A 16282-nucleotide genomic window follows, 5' to 3' on the forward strand; every position below is an offset into this window, starting at 1 on the left:
GGCAAGCTGTTCCACTGATTAATTGTTCTAAAAGTCAGGAAATTCCTCCTTAGTTCTAGGTTGTTTCTCTCTTTGGTTAGTTTCCATTCGTTGCTTCTTGTCCTTCCTTCAGGTCCTCAACTTACGACACCATTTTGAGCCCAAAATTTCCACTGCTAAGTGAGACCGCTGTTAAGTGAATTTTGCCCCCTTTTATGACATTTCTTGCCAAAGTTGTGAAGTGAATCACTGTTGTTATTGAGTTACTCACATGGTTGCTAGGTGAATCTGGCTTCCTCCATTGACTTTTCTGATCAGAAGGTCACAAAAGGGGGGCATGTGAGTCCGGGACGCTGCAACTGTCATAAGTACATGTCAGTTGCCAAGCGTCTGAATTCTGATCATGTGACCGTGGGGATGCTGCAACGATAGTAAGTTGAAAAACTGTCATGTCGCCTTTTTTAGTGATGTTGTAACTTTGAACAGTCACTAAATGAACTGTTGTAAGACGAGAACCACCTGTAGACAGTAGAACTTCCAAATGTCGTTGAGCTGCTGGCTTTCTAGGTTGAGGATCACTTGTCAGCAGTGACATTATAATTTTTTTTTCTTATTCTGCTGGTTTTAGGTACTTCATCAATGGGCATGCTGCCCAGGAATATGACTGGGTGCGTGGGAAACATAGAATCCCAGGGCTGGAAGTAATCCTGGAGGTCTTCTAGTTCAACCCCCTGATCAAGACAGGAGACCGTATAAAGTAAATTCTCTTTATATTCTTGCTAAACCTAACCTTCCCTAAGCTGAGAATCGGATTCTATAAAGCTAGATTTAAATCTAAATCTAGATTTAACATTTGAGACAGCTCCTCAAATACTGGAATAAATTTTATATTTCAGTTCAGACTCCAATGTTGCTTTAATTTAAAATGGACAAATTCCATTTTAAAGCCTATGCTATAAAGAGACAAATGATGAAATATTGCAGTTTAACCTAGATGTTATTACTATTTTGTTCTACTTATTTCATTTTATAACTTGCCTGGGAGAACTGTTGATAGTTATCGTCAGACTGTATAATTGTCAGAGGATAAAAGGAAGGAAAAAAGGAAGGAAGGAAAAAAGGGAGGGAGGGAAGGAGAGAGAGAGAGAGAGTGTGAGAGTGAGAGTGAGAGAGATGCTGCTTTGTGCTGCTTCCTGCTGAGACGCAGCCAAACCAGGAGCCCCGCCCAACAAGCTTGTCAGCTTGTCTGAGAACAGCGTGAGGCCACTCTCTTTTTTACACACACACACACACACAGAGGGGGGAAGCACAAGTGCCTCTCTCTGTCTCTGTCTCTCTCTCTGCAAATGGCGGAGGAGGCTGGGAGCCACAGGAGAAGGCTCAAAGAGCCACATGTGGCTCCGGAGCCGCAGGTTGCCAACCCGTGGTCTAGGGTCTCCTGCTTGAGCAGAGGGTTGGACTAGAACAGGGGTCCCCAACCCCTGGTCCGTGGACCAGTACCAGGTTGCGGCATGCAAGCAACCAGGCCGCACAAACAACCAAAGCCCCATCCATGGGATGTGCGCAGCACACAAAATCATGCATCCTCCAGGCCGTGGAAAAACCTCTCTCTGCAGAACCGGTCCCTGGTGCCCAAAAGGTTGGTACCTCTTCCCTAGAAGACCTCCAAGGCCCCTTCCAATTCTGTTCTGATTGATTGATTCACTTAGGCAGTTCCCGAAGAGGCTTCTCTTCCAATTCATTCTATCTCTCTGCAAACCTGCTCTGATCTGGCACCTTTGATCTTTCTGGGATTCAGCACGAACTAAGTCAACATATTAAAGCCAAAAAGAAAAGTTAAGACAGCTAATATTGTTAGTGAGGGAGAAACCAATCTCTGCTCTCGTTCTCATGAAATGGATGCAAAAGCCAGTCTCCTCCCAACCGAAAAGCCAGACTCCCGTATCCACCGAAACTCAAAAAAACCAACAGTTACACCATCAGAGAAACAAATAGCAAATATAGTAGGAATAGCTNATTAAAGCCAAAAAGAAAAGTTAAGACAGCTAATATTGTTAGTGAGGGAGAAACCAATCTCTGCTCTCGTTCTCATGAAATGGATGCAAAAGCCAGTCTCCTCCCAACCGAAAAGCCAGACTCCCGTATCCACCGAAACTCAAAAAAACCAACAGTTACACCATCAGAGAAACAAATAGCAAATATAGTAGGAATAGCTCCTGTACTAAGATGAATGTAAACTGTCACAGAAGTTAATTAAAATTATTTCTGTTTCTTCTATTTCTTTCTTTCTTTTGCCTTCCTTTTCCCTTCTCTTTCTTCTTCCTTTCTTCTCTCTCTTCTTTTCCCTCTTCTCTCTCAACTTCCTTCCTTCTCTCCTTCTTTCTCCTCCCTCTCAACTTCCTTCCTTCCTTCCCTCCCTCCCCCCTTAAGTGAAAATAAATGAACCATAAAAGAAGCTAAATAAAATTCCAAATCTTCCATTTGGATTCTCCCTGAAGTGAGTCATCCACCTTTGTTTGTCTCACATTTTCTCAGTAATGCAAACATCCCCCCAGGGGCTTCCGTTGACCAAAACTCCAGGCTTGATTGGCCAAAAGCCAGAAACAGGATTGAGCCAATCAAGAAGAGTTTCCTGCCAAAATTAGCTTCTTCTGATGACTTTTTCCTTTTGCCACCACAAATCTTTGCAAATCATTTAGGATGAGAGAACCGGATCAAAGATGCTACATCGCTTAAATCTTTCATGCAACCCCACAAAAATTGGGAAATTCTGATTAACCAAAATAACTACACAAGTTACAGAATAATCTGGGAAGAGGGATATATATCTATATCAGTGATGGCGAACCTTTTAGGGACCGAGTGCCCAAACTGCAACCCAAAACCCACTTATGCATCGTCGGGTGCCGGGTGGGTGAGGCCCATTGGGTGGGTGTGGCTGCAGTGCTAACGGCAGACTGGGTGGGACTAAAAAGTTCAATCAATCAATTCCAACTTTGCAAGAACTTTTTTTTTCCCGTGAGAAGTTGAAATTGATTGATTGAACCTTTTTTTTTTGCACACGGCAGCAGAAGCCTAAAGCGAAAAGGTTTTATAAAACCCAGCTGAAGGCCTAGGACTGGGGCAACAGCGCACGTGCCCACAGAGAGGGCTCTGAGTGCCGCCTCTGGAACCCGTGCCATAGGTTCGCCACCACTGCTCTCTCTCTATATATAGAAGATGCTGGCCCATCTTCTTCTGCCTTTCAAAATGGGGAATCCTACCTCACGTCTTTGGAGTCTTGTTGGACACACAGTCCTCGACTTACATTTAGTGACCGTTCAAAGTCACAACAGCACTGAAAAAAGTGACTTATGATCGTTTTTCACACTTATGACTATTGCAGCATCACCGTGGTCCTGTGATCAAAATTCAGACGCTTGGCAACTGACTCACATTTATGACAGTTGCAGAGTCCCAGGGTCACGTGATCCCCTTTTGTGACCTTCTGCCAAGCAAAGCCAATGGGGGAAGCCAGGTTCACTTAACAACCTTGTTACTAACTTAACAGATGCAATGATTCACTTAACAACTGTGGCAAGAAAAGTCATAAAATGGGGCAAAATTAACTTAACGAACATTTCACTTAGCAACATAAATTTTGAGCTCAACTGTGGTCGCAACCCTAGGGCTACCTGTATTTTTCCTAGCCTTTCTCTACATATTAAAAGATCAGACATTTCCACTCACTTTCTGGCTCCAGGTAAGCAGCCTCTAATTGGCCCAATCTTTTCTAGGTTGCAGCCCTCTTGCCTTATGGCGATAGATACCAATTTGGGAAGCTTTTCATTGGTATTTTGTTCTTGCTTTTTAAAATTGTCATTACAGTAATGGAGCTGCTGTGCAAAGATTACTGTAAGCTGCCATGGAAGATAGCTAAAATTATTTCTCTGTCATCCATTTTGAGATCTTTCTTTCTCTTTTTCTCTTTCTTTCTCTTTTTCTTTCTTTCTTTCTTCTCTTCCTCTTTGTCTCTTTTTGCTCTCTTTGTGTTTCTTTTTCTTTCTCTCTCCTTCTGTCTCTCTCTCTCATTCTCTCTTTCTTTTTCTTTCTGCCTGTTTTTCTTTTCTATTTCTCTTTGCCTCTTTCTTTCTCTTTGCCTTTTTTCTCTTTTTCTTTCTCCCAACCCAACCACTTTGCTGCGGTTTTCCCAATGCGGGTCAGAAACAGTCCTAATCCCCTTTGAAAAAGCCTTTGGGAACCCCCAGATCCTAAACTTCCAAGACATCCCATCCCCAATGGCAGGAGCGATAAGTAGATCTGGGCCAGGCAGGGTGGCAGCGGGGGGGGGGGGAGTGTCCGTGTGCCGCTCACCTTTCCAGAAAAACCCAGGTGTGGCTTGAAAGAGCAACAGAAACATGACCCGGCTTGTTCTCGCCCTCCCTTTCAACAATTATTTTCCAAGAGAGAAAAGTGACTCAAAAGTGCCCAGCAACTTTTTGTGTTTTAATTCCCAGCTCGTTGGTGTATTTATCAGGAACGAAACCCTGTTTTGTCCACCCACAACATCCCGCAGGAGTTAGCCCTGAAACTCCCCCTCCCTCCTCCACATGTCTACCGGGCACTTTTCTTTCGAAATCTTTATCTTTATCCCCTGCAAACAGGAACCAGCAAAAGAGATCCAAAGCCAGAGAGCTGGGCCCATGAGCAGGATTTTAACTCAATCAAATAGACCGCCATTAAAGTTTGCCAACTAAGTTGGCCCCTTTAGGCAGAGGCCAGCTTAGTAGCAGGAACCCTGGATTGGTTTAGATTGGGAATTGGAATCTATGATTTGGACACAGTCTATTTTCTGTGTACTTTTAAGAAAAACAAAGGCCAGTTGACTCAATATGATAAATCCATGCGGAATTGATTTCAGTCTTGAAAGTTTAAGGAGCGTTTCTCAATTGAAGTCTACCCATCTTAGAGTGACAAGGTTGAGAAACACGTGTTTACAGCATTGTGTGAACACAACTGCCTTCGCTGCTTCATCTTTGGTTAAACAAACCGTGGCTTAGCTCCAAGCCTCTCCTTTCAGAAAACAACATTAAAAACAGTAGCCAAGCAGGAAGGGGGGGGAGGGAAGAGGGAGAAATCTTGATCCTTTGAAAAATAGTCCCCCCAGTCAAACAATAGCTGGTGTCGCCCCCACCCCAAAAGAGTTCAAATCAAGGGGTAGAAGGTCTCTTGCTTGAGCAGGGAGTTGGACTAGAAGATCGGCAACGTCCCTTCCAGCTCTATGCTGATTGATCACTGGAGGTTTTTAAGAAGAGCGGGGGGGGGGGGGAGTGTTACAGGGCGCTTAGTCACCCCAATTCTCCACCGTGGCCCCAATTCTTAGTGGGATTGTTCTCCCCCCCCGGGGAGATCCCGAAGTGGGGGGATTCCCGCAGCCCAAGGGCTTGAACTCGTGCCTTTGTTGGCTGTCCTCCCCCCCTGCCCAGATCGCCCCAACTCACCCCAACCTGCGAACAGGAGGCACCCCCAGAGCCAGCCGTGCGCCGCCATCTCCGCTTCTCTCGCGTTGCCCGCAGCCAGCTCGCTCCGCTGCCCAGGTGCGCAGGTGAGCGCAGGCGAGGCGCTCATTGGCTGAGCCGCCCGCCCGTCACCGCCCCCTGCCCAGGTGAGGCCCCCGCGGGAGGGGGGCAGACGAGGGGGGGGTCTCGTGCTGGAGGGGCTCTCCTTGGCTGGGGGAAGAGCCCGACCTTCCCTGGAGCAGCTGCAAAGGAGCCGGGCTCAGCTGGGCGTCGCTACCCGGGTTGGATTTTGGTCCAAAGTTCCCCGGGCCCGATTGGTGGATGGCTGCTTCTTTTACGGCTTCTTTTTCTCCTTCGAACATGGAAACCTAGACTCCTAGGGCCGGGAAGGGCTCCCGGAGGTCTTCTAGTCCAACCCCCTGCTCAAGCAGGAGTCCTAGGAGACCATCCCGCCTTTTCTTGAAAACCTTTAGGTTTCTATTGTTGAATCGTTGACTATCAGGGTTGGAAGGGACCTTGGAGGTCTTCTAGTCTGACCCCCTCGTTCAAGGTAGGAGACCTTATTGAATCCAGGAAAAATGACTGTCCAATCTTTTCTTAAAAACCTCCAGTGATGGAGCACCCAGAACTCCGAGAGGAAGGCTTGTCTGTCTGTCTGTTTGTCTATTTATCTCATAGAATCATAGGGCTGAAAGGGATCTTGGAGGTCCTGTAGTCCAGCTGTTGCTCTAGCAGGAGACTCTACACCAGGGGTGTCAAACTGCCGGCCCACGGGCTGGATGTGTCATGCTGAAATTGTGCCCACCCCATTGCCGGTAATGGAAAAAAAGCCGCGATGCATCACGACACGTCACGTGACATTGTGAGTTTGACACCCCTGCTCTACACCATCCTGGTCAAATGGCTGTCCAATCTCTTCTTAAAAACCTCCAGTGAGGGAGCACCCACGTTTCTGGAGGCCAGTTGTTCCACTGGCTAATTGTTCTGCCAGGAAATTTCTCCTTAATTACTGGTTGCTTCTCTCTTGATTGGCTTCCATACGTTGCTTCTTGTCCTGCCTTCAGGTGCTTTGGAGAATAGGATGACCCCCTCCTCTCAAATATTGGAAAACTGCTATCATGGCACCATCAGTCCTTCTTTTCATTAAACTAGATATACCCAATTCCTGCGACTGTTCTTAGTGTCTTTTAGCCTCCAGCCCCCTAATTGTCCTTGTTGCTCTTCTCTGCACATTTTTGAGAGATTCTTTCCTCAATATTAAATTAATAATTACAAGAAACCTTCTTTCATCAATACTCAGCATTGACTTGTATCACAAGGCAAATTCAGCATGGGAAGCATGAATTCTAGGTTGTCCCCCTCCTCTTTGGGGCAGCCCCTCAAATATTGGAAGATACTATCATGTCGCCCCTGGTCCTTCTTGTCACTAGACATACACACAATTCCTGTAAATGTTCTTCATACGTTTTAGCCTCCAGCCCCCTAATCATTGTTGTTGCTCTTCTCTGCACTCTTTTTTAAGAGTCTCAACATCTTTTTTATTTTGTGGCAACACAATACACAAGGTATGAGGAAGAGACTCAGCATAACCCAGCCTTGGGTTTGTTGAAACAGGGATGAGAGGCACCTGGCAAGCTTTCAAGGTCTTGTTATTCAACAACCAAGAGCTCTCCGACACCCTTTCGGTGCCTGTGGCTGCACCAGCTGAGCGGAGACCGTCCAGCAAAGGGGACCCAAAAGGAGGGGGGACGCAATGACTGCGGTCACCCAGCACATTCTCAAGTGACCAGAGCATGAAACTGGGTCTGGAGGTGCTATTGGTGAGGTTGGGGTTTGGAGACACATCAGGGGTCTCTCTGATGGGCAGCTTCGCCCGAGCTGCTTAGCTTGTCGCAGGGACTTTAAAAACTTCTGTTGATAATAATTTTATTAAAGTTTACAACGATAAAAAACCAATACGGGTAGTCCTCAATTTAACAACCACTCGTTCAGTGACCATTCAAAGTGTCAACGGCACTGAAAAAAGGGTCTTATGACCGTTTTTCACACTTACGACCGTTGCACCGTCCCCAGGGTCACGTGATCAAAATTCAGATGCTTGGTAACTGACCCATATTTATGACGGTCGCAGCATCCCGGGTTTATGTGATCCCCTTTTGTGAACTTCAGACCAGCAAAGTCAATGGGGGAGCCAGTTTCGCTTAACAACTGTGTGACTAACATAACAACTGTGGCAAGGAAGGTCATAAAACGGGGCAAAACTCACTTAATAACAGTCTCATTTACCAAGAGAAATTTGGGGCTCAGTTGTAGTTGTATGTCAAGGACTACCTGTACAAACTAAGAATTGATTCAGGGTGGATATTAGAGGTCTCTAAGACCAGGGGTTCTCAAACTTGGCCACTTTAAGACTTGAGGACTTCAACTCCCAGAATTCCCCAGCCAGCAAATTTTGTTTTGGGGGAGTTCAATTCAACCCCGCCTCCTCATCTGGGGAAGGAAGCAGTGGCTTATGGGATTTAGGATTTAGGATTTATTTCATTTATACCCCGCCCTTCTCCCGGAGGACTCAGGGCAGCTTACAGCCAGTTAAAACAATTACACAAAATACAAATCTAAGATAAATTAAAAATAAATATTCGAATTGGCCGCACTACTAAAATTTAATTAAAACCAATTTAAAATTACCCCTAGGCCAGTCCTGCCTGCTGAAACAGCCAGGTCTTGAGGGCGCGGCGGAAGGAGGGGAGATCCGGAATCACCCGGATCTCTGGGGGCAGCTCGTTCCAGAGGGTGGGTGCTCCGACAGAGAAGGCTCTCCCCCTGGGGGTCGCCAACCGGCACTGTCTGGTTGGCGGCACCCTGAAGAGGCCCTCTCTGTGGGAGCGTATCGGCCGGTGGGGGGTAATCTGTGGCAGAAGGCGGTCTCGGAAGGGTGCCATCTTGACAATTACCGGCCCATCCCAGGGGATTAGTGGCCGGACTCAGATAGGCAGCTACATACGGACAGTCCTCAACTTACAATCACTTGTTTACCGTCTCTTTGAAGTTACAATGGCTTATGACCGGTCCTCGCACTTACGACTTAGGTTGTAGCATCCCCACATAATCAAAATTTAGATGCTTGGCAAACTGGCATGTAATTACTATCGTCGCCGCATCCCAGGGTCACGTGATCAACAATTGTGAGCTTCCGGGCTGGCTTCCGACAAGCCAAGTGAATGGTGAAAACCAGATTCGCTTAGGGACTGTGTGATTCAGTGAAACAATTGAAATGACTCACTTAACAATTGTGGGGGGGGGGAGTTGTAAAATCAGGCAGGACTCACTCAATCATCGCCTTGCTTAGCGATGGAAACCCTGGTTCCAACTGTAGTTGTTAGGTTGAGGCCTGCCTGTATTAGGTCTAATTTATTGTCTTGGAGCTGCTGAGAGACAATTGAACAATGGGGAATATTTCCGTCCCGGTTCCCGGGGAGTTAACCTGTGACCCAGATCTCGGCAGGTAAAAGGACCTATTTGATCTGTCCACCTTGGATGTCTCATGGACCCTCGTCTCCGTTTACAAAAGGATTAAATTCAAGAGTTTACAAGACCCAGAAGATTTAGTTGGATTGACAGCTCCAAGACTTTACATTGTACTACCATGCCAGTTCCTTAACATGGATTATGGGTTCTCTCTCTTTACGGTCAGCTGACTCCTTCTGGGCAAGGAACAGTATCTCTGGTTAATAAAATAAGGAACATTTTACTGCATAATAACCTTTGCAGCAATAAGTAATGTACTGACTGTCTGGGATGAGTATAAGAAAGGGTTAAGTCCAGATTTTTTTTTCCTTTTCTTTCCTCGTTATTAAATGTTTGCTTTTATGAAGAACAAAACACGGAGAAGGGTGCTCAGTGGAGACAGGACAATATATTCAAATGGCAAGATTGGACTGTAAACAAGACAAAGATAAAAATCTTTGGGGACTCTTCATGACACAAGAGCCGGATTGGTTCACTTGAGAGCTTTCAGAATATTGAAATGAGTGGCCCAAAACGTGCATCGCTTAAGAGATTTGACTGAATTTGAAAAACTCTCATTTAAAGGGAAAGGGAAATGGGATCTGGCCATCTTTGTTGATTTCAGGTAACATGACCATCAGACATACATTCACACAGAAAACAATACCCCAATCAAGGAACCACCCAGGAGAAAACCACACTCACACACCCCAACACGGCAAGCCATACCGATATCACCTAGTTGGGTAATGAAACGTCTGCAAGAAAATAACTAACCTCAGAGAGCACCAAGGATCCCACAAGTCCTCCACTTCCTCTTCCTCCCTCACTTCTTCCCTCCTCCTCTCCACAAAGCCACCCCCCCTAGCACTGATGATGTTCCCTAGTTGGGTCATGAAACGTCTGCAAGAAAACCACCAAGCCCAGGCAGGAGCACCGAGGATGCCCCGGTCCATCCGAGCTATAAGCCTTCCCTTCTATTGGCATCACTGCTGCTTGCCAGAGGCAGGACAGCATAACTTTGGGACACCTTACAAGATTCACCCGTTGCTGGAAGAGAGATTTGGGGTCACCAGGCACCCTTTCTCTTTGCCTACGGACCACCCCCACCACCCCAGCCCTGCCAACAGTGGGCAGAGAGCCAACACAAACCTGCCCAAACGGGCTCCAGGTGCCAACCTTCCCCCGCCCCCCCCGGACAGACCCCAGCCACACCTGAAGAAGAGCAAACAAAAATGAACCCAGCAAGGCAGCTATTTAATTATGTTCCTTTTTTTTTTGTCCCAAATGCAGGTTGTTCTTTTTTTTAAAAAAAGAGAAAAACGAAAAAAAAAGAGAACTGCTATCCTGATCGTTAGATGCATCATCTTCGAGAGAGCGACCACTCGGGACCCACTCCGGTCGTGGGCACTCTGCACGTGAGCAACGTTGCCTCTTTTTGGCAATGAGGATTCCCCACAGGGAGCGTCGAGCGTCGGCCTTCCGGAATCCATCCAGGGAGAGGAGGAAGGTGGGGCTAAAGAGGGCAAGCGGGAGGGGCTGCACAGAGCTCCACTCCCTCGCTTGGCAGGAGCAGGGCCTGGGAGGGGAATAGTCCCCGGAGGTCCCTGTCCACAGGTGGGAGTAGGGAACCGTGGAAGGGAACTACGTGAGGTTGCATGCAAGGGGCGTCCGAGGAAGCGTGCGAGCGGGCGGCAATGCTGAGCAAAATGGCAGGGCTGGGAGAGGATCAACACAACTCGGGGGGGGGGGAATTCGTTTTAGGGGCCTACGAACCAAGAGTACGTTTGTCAACGTCAAGCCCGGAGGGCCAAGCCAAGGGGTGAGCCGAGAGGCGCCACTGGGCAAAGTCGAGTGTCCTGAGCTGAGCCCTGGCCCCGAGGGAGGGGGGGACGCGGCCTTCCGATGCAGCACAAGGCAGAGAGAGGGAGGAAGGCTGGCTGGGAAGCCCCGGTGCAGCCGGGCATCAGAGCCTCCTGCTGTGCCGAGAGGGGGGCAGCGTGTCTTGAGCGAGGCCCTCCCTGCCGCTGAGGGGCTGGTCAGTGGGACTCCTTGATGATCACCTCCACGCCGTGCTGTCGGAGCTGTGCTCGTAGAATCAGATTCTTGTTCTTCAGATCTTCGACCTGCAAGCAGAAGAGAAGGACAGAGATGGAGGTTCCTAGACTAGGGCTTTATCAATTTTGAGATGGGTGGACATCTTAATGGGATGCCCATCCGTCAGAGGGATGGAATCAAGATCACCTGAGGTACTAGTACCGCTCTATAAAGCCTTAGTAAGGCCATACTTGGAATTCTGCATCCAGTTTTGGTCTCCACACTATAAAAAAGCCGTTGAGAATCCAGAAAGAGTGCAGAGAAGGGCAACAAAGACGATTAGACAACTGGAGGCTAAAACATACAAAGAATGGTTGCAAGAACTGGGCATGGCTAGTCTAGTGAAGAGAAGGACCAGGGGTGACATGACAGCACTGTTTCAATATCTGAGGGGCTGTCACAGAGAGGAGAGAAGTCAACCCAATTTCCAAAGCACCTGAAGGCCAGACAAAGAATAATGGATGGAAGGTGATCAAGCTGAAATTCAACCTAGAAATAAAGAGCGATTTTCTGACAGTGAGAACAATCAACCAGTGGAACAGAAGTTGCCTTCAGAAGTTGTGGGTGCTCCATCACTGGAGGTTTTTAAGAAGAGACACATTTATCTGGAATGGTATGGGGTCTCCTGCTTGATGACCAACAAGGTCCCTTCCAATTCTGCTATTCTGTTCTGTTTTGATCTCTATATGGATGACAGGCTACTAATTTGCAAATAGCTTAGTAGTTTAAAATAGTTTCTAGGTGTGTTTCACAAGAGGTGAGATACCAATATTGCAGTAATGCATTATAATCAATATTCAACTGGGGGGATTATATATATATATGTTTTCTGAGGTTTTCGCGGGTGTTTGTATGTAGGTCTTTGGCCAAGACACTTCCAATTTTACATGGGAGAAAACCCAAATAACCAAAGACCTACATATATATGTGTGTGTGTGTGTGCGTGTGTGTGTGGTTTTTCTTCTTTTTTGCACCCTTTTTTCAATGTCACGTTTGTTTTTTGTTTTCTTTTAAAATTTGTATTTTAACCTTTTAACCTTTTTTGAATAAAATAAAAAGATGAGTGGACATCAGTTCCCAAAATTGCCCAGCTAGCAGGTTGAGAAACACTGGTCTAAACATCCAAGGGTTTCGCGAATGAGATGGCAAGTGTGTTCTGTGAATCAGGTCAGCTGGATTCATCCTAGACCCTTGAGGAGCCCATGATGGGAAAGCCAGAGCATCGAGGGTCCCCTCCAGAAATAGGGGAGGGGGTGTCTCACCTTACCTGTTGTCGCAAGACTTCATTATCCACCTGGAGTTGTTCCAGGCCTTGCAGCTCCTCAGAAAGACGGATATTGTTCTGTCTTAATTCTTGAATGTAGTCACAAGCTTTGGAGAGGATCCCTCCTTTACTCTGCAGAAGGAAGAAGAGAAAGGGACTCAAGAGAGTAACCTCAGCTACTTTGGGGGAGCCATCATTACGGATTTGGTCACCACTTTTAATGAAGAGAAGGCGGAACCTTCTGGATTATCACTCCCCAAGCATCCTGGACTGGAGACAAATAACTCTTTTACCACCAATGAGCTAATGGTTACCAGCCCAGTAGATCACTAACTAGATCACCGGCAGTGCAAAATCTGCTAAGGGGAGGAATCTGTGGCCTCCAGGTGTCTACTAGATGTCACTTCAGCCGCAGAAGCCAATGAGGAAGAATGCTGGAGGTCTCTTGCAAGGATATCCTGCAGCATCCATTCAGAAACCCCTTCACCTTCTATTCAGTAGAGGCAGTCCTCGACAGCAACTGGGACAAAATGTTGGTCGCTAAATGATGTGATTGTAAAACATGATGTCATGTGATTGTATTGCTTGGGGACAGAATTCCAGTCATAACCCCAGAACCTTTGGGTCGTTAAGCGGGAAGAGGTAAGAGTCCCAAGCAGTGCGCACGTGCCATCAGGGGTGCTACAGAGTGTCCCTGCAGTGACTTCGGAGGGCAACTTGGGGCCTTCCCTGCCAGCTTCCCCGTTGACTTTGCTTGTGAGGAATCGGCAGGTTGGAGTTGGAGACCCAAGTGCCCAGATCATGATTACTGGGAACACTTGTGACATCAGCAAGGTGTCTTGCAATTTGGAAGGGTGGCTGAACAAGGGGCCGTAATTCGAGGACTTCCTGTATGATCAATTTCAAGCAAAAGCTCCCCATTAGCCTTCTTGGCAGTGAAGGGAACTACTGGGAAGACTGACGTCACTATTTGTCTTTAATTATTCGTATCCTGCCTTTATTGTTTGATAGATAACTCAAGGCAGCAAACATATCCGCACCCTTTCCTCTTCCTATTTTCCTCACAACAACCCTGTGAGGTGGGTTGGGTTGAGAGAAAGACTGGCCCAAAGTCCCCCAGCTGGCTTCCAGGCCTAGGGCGAAACTAATCTTGCCCCTATCACTAACCCTAAACCTTACCTCCCCATAGCAGAGCTGCTCAACCTTTCTTACCTGTGCAGATTTGGTGTTCTCCATAGAACAGTCTGGAATGATCTTGGACAGCTGGACAATCCAGTTGTTGATCTTGTCCCTGCGTCGGCGTTCCACTACAGGACACAAAAGGATTATTACAACAGAGTCTTCTGGAATGAGAGGCTCTACTTCACTGTTTTGCAAGCTTGGCAATGTTAAAACGCACGGACTTCAAACTCCCAGAATTCCCCAGCCAGCATGAGAAATTTTATATGAACAGAACTAATTCTGGGGAGGAGGGAGCTAGATTTGCCACACAATTCACTTAACAACTGTGGCAAAAAGATTGTAAAATTAGGCACGACTCACATAACAACCGCCTTGCCTAGCAATCAAAAATTCTACTTTGATCCTGACCAGCTCTAGGTTGACTCTGCCTTCCGTCCTTCCAAGGTCGGTAACATGAGGACACAGATTGTTGGGGCAAATATGCAGATTCTGTAAACCACTTGGAGCAGGCTGTAAAGCACTGTGAAGTGGGACATAAGTCTAATGGCTATTGCTATCTTTCTTTCTTTCTTTCTTTCTTTCTTTCTCTTTCTTTCTTTCTCTTTCTTTCTCTCTCTCTCTCTCTCTCTCTCTCTCTCTCGTCTTCCTTCCTTCCTTCCTTCCTTCCTTCCTTCCTTCCTTCCTTCCTTCCTTCCTTCCTTCCTTCCTTCCTTCCCATGATGGCACAGTGGATAGAATGCAGTATTGCAAGCTCACTCTGCCCACTGTCAGCAGTTCGATCCTGACCGGCTCCAGGTTGACTCAGCCTTCCATCCTTCCGAGGTCGGTAACATGAGAACCCAGATTGTTGGGGGCAAGAGGCTGACTCTGTAAACCACTCAGAGCGGGATGTATAGCACTGTCTAAGTGCTATTGCTAACATCAGCAGTGCTAGAAGGGAGTGGAATTTGGTCTTTGAAATCACGTGCCAGTGCTATTGCTAGTTCCAACTGTGGTCATAAGTTGAGGGCTACGTATGGTGGGTTTCAAAAAAATATGGTGCCAAAGCAACTGGAAAGGTCCTGACTCTGGGTGCAGGAGGGGTTTTCTGTCACAATCAGAGGAAACTCTCCGTTTTCTCTTGGTTTGTTCTCTGTATTCCAGAGCAATGGGATTGGGATGAGCTAAGGAAGGGCTGCAGCAGAACGCATTGAAGACCTTGGGGGACGAAGGGAAGAGGTGCTGCCTAGGAGATGAACTGGTAAGTGAGAAAGGAGCTCCAAGTGACTTAATAGCCGGAGGAAGAAACAGGAGGGACCTAAGTTAAAAGTGGCAGTGCAAAGTTGAAGCTTTCAGATTTGCAAGATTCTGTTAATCAATCAGAATAGAGCTAGAAGGGACCTTGGAGGTCTTCTAGTCCAGCTCCCTGCTCAAGCAGGAGAACCTATACCATCTCAGACAAGTGATTGTCCAGTCTCTTCTTAAAAACCTCCAGTAATGGAGCACCCACAATTTCTGGAGGAAAGCCATTCCACTGATTAATTGTCCTCACTGTTAGGAAGTTTCTCCTTAATTCCAGGTTGGGTTTCTCTCCTTGGTCAGTTTCCATCCATTGTTTCTTGTCCTGCCCTCTGGTGCTTTGGAGAATAGGTTGACCCCCCCCCCCCCTCTTCTCTGTGGGAGCCCCTCAAATACTGGAATGCTGTTATCATGTCTCCCCTATTTCTTCTTTTCTCTAGACTGGCCATTCCCAAATCCTGCAGCTGTTCTTCGTACAGTATGTTTTAGTCTCCAGGCCTTTAATCATCTCAGTTGCTCTTCTTTGCACTTTTTCCAAAGTCTCAACATCTTTTTTGTAATGCGGTGACCAAAACTGGATGCAGGATTCCAGGTGTGTAATTTGTAGCCTTACAATAATGCAGAATTAGCTCATCCCGTTTCCTGTCTGGTTTACCTGGGAGGCCGATGGGGAAGCAACAGACTCCGAGACCCTCAAAACCTTTAACCAAGTCCCTTGATGAGGAGCTGCCATGTCGTCTTGCCTGTGGGACAATTGGGACCACAGTTTCCATTGCTGAGCAAGTTGCTTGTCAGGTGACTCATGCCTGATTTTAGGACCTTTTACTGCCATAGTTGCTAAGCGAATCATTGAGGGGTTAAGTGAATCATGGAGTTGTTAAATAAATCCTGCTTCCTCCACTGACTTTCCTTGTCAGAAGCCCGGTGGGACGGTCCCAAAGGGTGATCACGTCACACACACACACATACCCGGATGCTACAACTGTCCTAAATACAGGTCAAGTGTCCAAATTTTGATCACATGACTGCAGGAATACTGCAGCAGTCTTAAGTCATTTCTTTCAGTGCCGTTTGTAACTTCAAATGAATGGTCGTAACTTGAGGATTCCCTGCATTTATTAGACGTAGCCCTCACCTTTTCATGGGGACCTTTCTTTATTCCTATCCCCACAACAACAATCTTGTGAGGTAGGTTGGGCAGAGAGAGTCGTGTAATGAGTTTCCGTGGCTAAGAATGGATTTGATCTCCCCAGTTGTCCCAAAGGTGCTTTTTTTTCAGGAGGCAACTGGACTTCCTTTGTTTTTCTTTGAAGACGTTGTCAACGCTGTTAATATAGGATATTATTGCTTTGACAAGATATACAGAACTGTCTGGTATTTTTAGAGTTAATTCAGATGACAGAGAAAGGGAGAGGAGGGGTTTAGCAAGAAATGTTAGAGGCAAGCAAGAGAAATTCAGATTCTGGCATCCACCCAT

The 16282-nt window shown here is 46.8% G+C and overlaps 2 protein-coding genes across 2 annotated transcripts in view; both read right to left on the reverse strand.

The window, feature by feature from the left end:
* Positions 1 to 5556, reverse strand: part of F11R (F11 receptor) — a 33772-nt gene extending 28216 nt beyond the window's left edge. The window contains exon 1 of the mRNA XM_015824831.1: positions 5460 to 5556. Within this exon, the coding sequence (XP_015680317.1) occupies positions 5460 to 5508 (49 nt within the window). The 5' untranslated portion in view covers positions 5509 to 5556. The remainder of the gene's footprint in view (positions 1 to 5459) is intronic.
* Positions 5557 to 10220: 4664 nt separating this feature from the next.
* Positions 10221 to 16282, reverse strand: part of USF1 (upstream transcription factor 1) — a 25569-nt gene continuing 19507 nt past the window's right edge. The window contains exons 8-10 of the mRNA XM_015824833.1: positions 13558 to 13747; positions 12349 to 12477; positions 10221 to 11110 (exon numbers count right to left, since the gene is read on the reverse strand). Coding sequence (XP_015680319.1) covers positions 11024 to 11110; positions 12349 to 12477; positions 13558 to 13747 — 406 coding nt within the window. The 3' untranslated portion in view covers positions 10221 to 11023. The remainder of the gene's footprint in view (positions 11111 to 12348; positions 12478 to 13557; positions 13748 to 16282) is intronic.

Source organism: Protobothrops mucrosquamatus, unplaced genomic scaffold (assembly GCF_001527695.2).
Source record: "Protobothrops mucrosquamatus isolate PMUCROS unplaced genomic scaffold, P.Mucros_1.0 scaffold2371, whole genome shotgun sequence".
Lineage (NCBI taxonomy): Eukaryota > Metazoa > Chordata > Lepidosauria > Squamata > Viperidae > Protobothrops > Protobothrops mucrosquamatus.